General features: G+C 44.4%; 1 protein-coding gene and 1 long non-coding RNA gene across 3 annotated transcripts in view; both read right to left on the reverse strand.

Moving 5' to 3' along the window:
* Positions 1-5,470, reverse strand: part of LOC125925255 (uncharacterized) — a 9,583-nt gene extending 4,113 nt beyond the window's left edge. Inside the window, exon 1 of the long non-coding RNA XR_007458753.1 lies at positions 40-5,470. This is a non-coding gene — a long non-coding RNA (uncharacterized LOC125925255). The remainder of the gene's footprint in view (positions 1-39) is intronic.
* GNAQ (G protein subunit alpha q) overlaps positions 1-5,843 on the reverse strand; it is a 354,951-nt gene that overhangs the window by 312,079 nt on the left and 37,029 nt on the right. Inside the window, exon 1 of one of the 2 annotated variants that reach the window (XM_049633973.1) lies at positions 5,477-5,837. The exons of the other annotated variant lie outside the window; for it this stretch is intronic. Within the exon in view, the coding sequence (XP_049489930.1) occupies positions 5,477-5,612 (136 nt within the window). The 5' untranslated portion in view covers positions 5,613-5,837. Of the gene's footprint in view, positions 1-5,476; positions 5,838-5,843 lie in introns of those variants that run through there. 2 annotated transcript variants of the gene reach the window in all.

The following is a 5,843-nucleotide window of genomic DNA, read 5'->3' on the forward strand; positions in this document are numbered from 1 at the left end:
CCACTAAATTATTCTTCTGGTTCTCCTTTCTAAATTTACCTAAAAAATCTGAATCGATGTATAGGGGATAACTTCACTGTTCAGCATGGTTTTAACATGTGCCAAAGCTCCCATAGGAAGAAATGACATGTAAGCAGAAGGATGAGTTCCACGGCAGATCTAGACAATGGATCTACGTGGCTCAAAGCAAAAATCTTACTCTGAAGGCTTTGCTGTAGTCAGAGCTACAATTCCGATTCTTATGAGGGATGCTAACACTCCACCCTTCGGAGAGAAACTGTAAGTCCCGTGTTTCAAACAACAACAACAAAAACAAAAAACCAGAAAAGAAAAAGAGGAAATGCATCCAAATAAATCCTGACATTTAGAAACATATTTAACACTTGGAAGCCAAAAGAGTAACAAAAATAAAACTGGTTGGTTTTAAAGCAGCCTCATGAACACCATCGTTTGGTATTTCCAGGGAGATGCTGTCGTTAGGGCTGCGCACAGGGATCCTTGCCTTCCCTGGTTCTGAAGGGCCGTCCTAGACAGCCACTAACTTCTAGGTTAACTCAGACCATCAACATCCCCATTCTTCTCCAGTGAACTCTACAGAGGGGTCGTGGGGCAGGCGCTTTTATCCACAGCCACAATCTGCCAGGCAATTCCCAGCCTTCTTGCTCTGTAACTGCACAGTTTTCAGTACAAATATATACCTCTCAATTAAAAATATTCCATCTGCCATTCTTTTTTAATTTTTTTCATGTTTGTCCATCTTTTTAACTTTATTGATTTTCTGAGAGAGCACAAGTGCATGGGGGAGGGGCGCAGAGAGACAGAGACAGAGACAGAGAGAGAGAGAGAGAAAGTCCCTAGCAGGCTCCACACTGTCAGCACAGAGCCTGACATGGGGCTTGAACACATAAACTGTAAGATTATGACCTGAGCCGAAATCAAGAGTCAGATGCTTAACCCACTGAGCCCCCCAGGCGCCCTCCATCTGCAACTCTTAAAACTCTGTATTTAATCATTGTGGTTCTCATTTAACTGTACAGATAAATCATAAAAATCTGTGCAACTGCCACCTGTATGCTGGAGAATTTAAAATTCACTCTGTTGAGTATATCATGGAGAAAGTGTATGACCAGAAGATGACAGCTTCTACACGATAAAAAGCAAGATATCAAATGGTTTCTTTTTTTTTTCTTTTAAACTTTCATACTTTAAGCATGACTGTTACCATTCCCAAATTCATCCAGCACAGAACTGTAATACACTGGTTCAATGTGTGATGTAACAACTTACATTAACACTTTCTATCCTGGAATGCACTTACATCCAACAGGCTCAAAGAGTTACATTCAATTTTTTAAAGATCATGATTTTATCTGCCACAGATTAAAAGCATTACATATCCCTGTGTTTCCATAATTTATTCATTACTTTATGCTCCTAATTTGTCGGGGGGTGGGGGGGTCATAAATAAATGTACTCACTCAACAAACATTTATTGAGAGCATTCTAGGAGTTAGGTATTGTGCTAGAAGTTGGACTATGACAGTGAGCAGTACAGACACAATCCCTAACCTCATAAGCTACTGGCCTAGAAGAGGAAGAAAATCTACAATCATATATGTAATTCAGTTAGAAGATAAAGAACATACATTCTTCCATGTAAGACTGGCCTAAACTCTGCCTATTTTCAATAGGTGGAACTCAATCAATTAAAAAGGTTTGCTCAATCTTCCCATTTGATGATTAAGATCTAAAGAGTAAAGATTTTAAAAACATGTAAAGTAAGAACAGATTTAAGAGGGAAAAGATATTTTCAAGGAACTAAAAAAATTTTCTGCATGAATATCTGTGACTGAATGCAGGGATTCAAAGCCATTTGTTATACACAGACTTAAAGACACATTAATATTCAATAGTGTGACCTATGTACTACAAATAGAAATATTTAGGGGAGCCTGGGTAGCTCAGTTGGGCACACCAAAGCATCCAACTTTGGCTCAGGTCATGATCTCACAGTTCATGTGTTCGAGCCTCTCATTAGGGTCTATGCTGACAGCTCAGAGCCTGGAGCCTGCTTCAGATTCTGAGTCTCCCTCTCTCTCTGCCCCTCCCCTGCTTATTCTCTGTCTCTCAAAAATAAATAAACGTTACAAAAATTTATTTAAATAAATATTTAGTTAGTATTAAGATTGATCAATTAGAGGAAATACAATATACTTTATACCTACAAAGCACATAAAACTTCAACCAAGTTAAAATGTTCTCTTACATATATACGTATATATGCAACTTTTCTTTGAGCTGGCAAGGAAAATACTTATTTAAATAAATTCAGAGAAAGAATATGGTAAAGAAAACAACAATTCAGAACTAAATATGGTGTTTTATGGTGGTAAGTTTCTGAGTTCATTTAAAAAAGAATAAAAAATCAAAATATATTAGTACAGAATTGGAAAATACATTGTCATAATTGCTGTGTAAGTATCAAAAACGATTCCAATTTTACTGCTATACTTTCATCTAGGTAGTTCCCTTTCTAATTCTTTACGCTAACACATAAAATAATTATGTGAACAATGCAAAGATCACCTGCCAAATAAATCCATTTCCACTAAAATGGTGTCATGTCTTAAACTAAAATTTACTTTGACAATAACCTTATACTGAATGTCACTTAAATATAAGAATGAACCCTCGATTTAAATAAGGTAGTTAAAAACATCAGTAAATCTTTAAACTGTGTAAGGATAAAACCCATAGCCTCCTTTGCACAGGTAGGAAAAGGAAGCTTCAGTGAACTCATCAAAGCAGCTGATCCAAGAGCAGCTCCTCAAACAGAAGCCCTCCCAGATATCTGGTTCAAGTCAACCATTATCTTCCTCCTGGACTCAAAAAACTGTGAAATCAGAAGCCCACACACACAACACACACACATACACACACCCCTACATTTAGGAGAGACTATTTACTGTAGAAATAGTGTAGGTATCACACTCCTTCCGCTACAAAAGCAACATATCTAGATCACAAAGCTGTAAGAAATAGTATATGATGCCTAGGGATCATGTTCCTAACAAAAAGTTGTACAATTTTTGAATGTTACTAATGAATGTAGGTGCTAAATTAATGTCAGATTTTCCACTCCTTCTGATAGGCCATACTTGGGGGCTGGCATAAGGCTGTATTAAATCCTACTCAAATATCTAAAAAGAGACCGAGTTCCCCATTACTACCACTTTAATAGGAAAACTGTTAATTTTTTTCTCATAAAATTATCTCCAAGTGCATTTTTTAAAACATCATATGTTATTTCAATACACAGTATGTAATTATGTCCGTATATGTGTATTTCCCTCAAAGTCTTCCTCCTAGATATTCTAACCTAGGCCTTCCAACAGACAAACCCCCTGCGTTCTAATTCCAGCTGCTGGCACCTAGGGCTGTCACATTTCAGGAAATAGGGATGGCTTAAGAGATCTCAAATGCTGTATTCACAGCTAAACATAAACAAAGACTGTAAACAGGGCAAAAGAAAATCCATTCTGAAGTCTCTCTAAAACACATGCTTTTTCCCTTAATCGTGCACTTGTACACTCTATGTGTATTTCTCTTCCCCTATTTTTCCCAATCTTGAGCATTTGCAACATATTAAATCACACATTATTCAGCCATTAGAAGTAGCCCAAAATGAGAAAAAAAAAAAAACATTTTTTTTAATCTTAATATTCCAAATGCAGTTTTCCACTCCCCTGGCTTCATTCCCTAAAGCCCACCTCTTTTATCCAATGCTCTGCCTTCTGTTCTTTACAAACAAGTATACATTTATCTAATCTGGTTTCAAGACATAAAGCATGACATGTAAATTAACCATTTGTAACTGTCTGTAATGATTATATTTTGTTCCCTCTTGTAAGTGATCCAGTACCCAAGCAGTTCAGTCCCAAAGGCAACTGGTTCCTTGAACCAGGAGATGGAATGCTCAAGAAAGAAAACGCATGCTTCTTCAATCTGAATTGACAACACAATTTTTCTTTCTTCCAGACCTGAGGAACATTTATTATACACGCAAATATCTTGAACACAAGTGCAGGCATTTTTCAGGCCTGTTACTGCAAAGCTGTTTATTCTTCCTACCACCATAGCTCAGAGTTAGGTCACGCTGGCTCCTATGTGCACCCTGATCCTTGATTCTGAACAGTCTCTAAAAGATAATAATCAATAGAATTCCTCTTTGAGAAATGGCATTTTCTTGATAACTTTGTCTGAAGACAGAACGTTGGGTTGTTGTTGGGTTGGTTGGTTGGTTGGTTGGTTGGTTTGTTTGTTTTAGAGACTGAAGGGAAATTTTTGCTCTACACTTCCCGTTTTCCTTCTAGCCTAGATCCCAAAGATATTAAAATCCTGTCCGTTTTAAACAAAAGGTTTCTATTTGTTTCCGGGAGAGTAACTGAGAGGCTGCACTGGTTTTCAGTAGTAACTATTGTGAATTCAGGCCTGCATCTGGGTTGCCTCATTAAACAAAAGAAACCCGTCGCTGTCAACAACCACACAGCACAACCCTCCGTATCCCTCCTTTTTTTACTGGAAGAAATGGTGCTGACGAAAAACAAACCTGTCACCATCCACTGGTCAAGAAACTCTTCTGGATCCCTCCTTTCGGTGGTCTGGTGGCTAGAGAGCAGCAGCACTTGTGTGACACATTTGAGCTTGCCTGCCCGCCCCCCCCCCCCGAAATACATAAACTCCCTTTCTTTAGAGAGCCAACCACTAGGCTCCCTCATCATCACTCCATGGACAATCCAGTCGCGAGTCTGACCACCACTCCCCCAGACCCCCACCACTGGAAATGGATGCACACAGGCAACCCTACCGCAGGCAGTCCCCCAGTGTGCCCCGGCTCGGATCGCCACCCTGGGGCCACATGCATGCACGCGCACACACACACACACACACACACACACACACACACACCACAGTTCCCCTCTCCGGCACGGGGCGCCAAAGCAAAGACACTGGAAGTTCGACCCCGCTGCCCACCTTCCCACCCCCGCACCTCTTCCCCCGAAGGGATTTGCCATTTAGAAGATGCACAGCATAGAAACGCGCTCCCGGGAGGCACAGCCCTCAGGAATACCAAGGGGCACACGCCGAGGCCCGGGACGGGGCAGCCCCGACCCCTCTGCGCGTGTGTGCTTGCGCGCGTGCGTGTGTGTGTGTGTGTGTGTGTGTGTGTGTGCGCGCGCGCGCGCGCGTCTGTATGTGTGTGCGCGCGCACGCGCGTGTGTGAATGTGCTGCGCGCGCGCCCGCGCGGGTGCAGGTAGTGGCCGGGGACGCGCCCGCCGAGGGTCCGGGCGAGCCGCGGGCGCCCGGGGGCGGGGGCCGCGGAGGGCAGCGGACCCGGGGGGCCGGGGGCGGCGGGCGGGGGCCGCGGAGGCCCGGCGGGAGGGCCCGAGGCAGCCGGCCCCGGGCTGTACTCACCGAGCAGCAGCAGCTTGAGCTCCCGGCGGGCGTCCCGCTTGTCCCTGCGGAGCTGCCGCTCGATCTCGTCGTTGATCCGCCGGGCTTCCTTGGCCTCCTCGCTCAGGCAGCACGCCATGATGGACTCCAGAGTCATTCTTCCAAAGTGCCTCCGCTGCAGCCCCGCCGGCACCCCCTGCTCACACGCGCGCACACACACACCCTCCCGCCCTCGCTCCCCCGAGGCAGCGGTGGCCGCCGAGCCCCCGCCGCCCGGGCGCGCGTCCGGGACGAGCTCGGGGAACGGCCGCGGGGGCCGCGGCCAGGGCCGGGGCCACCAGGTGGGCCGGGGGCGCGGCGGGAGCGGGCGGCTCGGGCCGCCGGGAGG

Source organism: Panthera uncia, chromosome D4, assembly GCF_023721935.1.
Source record: "Panthera uncia isolate 11264 chromosome D4, Puncia_PCG_1.0, whole genome shotgun sequence".
NCBI classification, from domain to species: domain Eukaryota; kingdom Metazoa; phylum Chordata; class Mammalia; order Carnivora; family Felidae; genus Panthera; species Panthera uncia.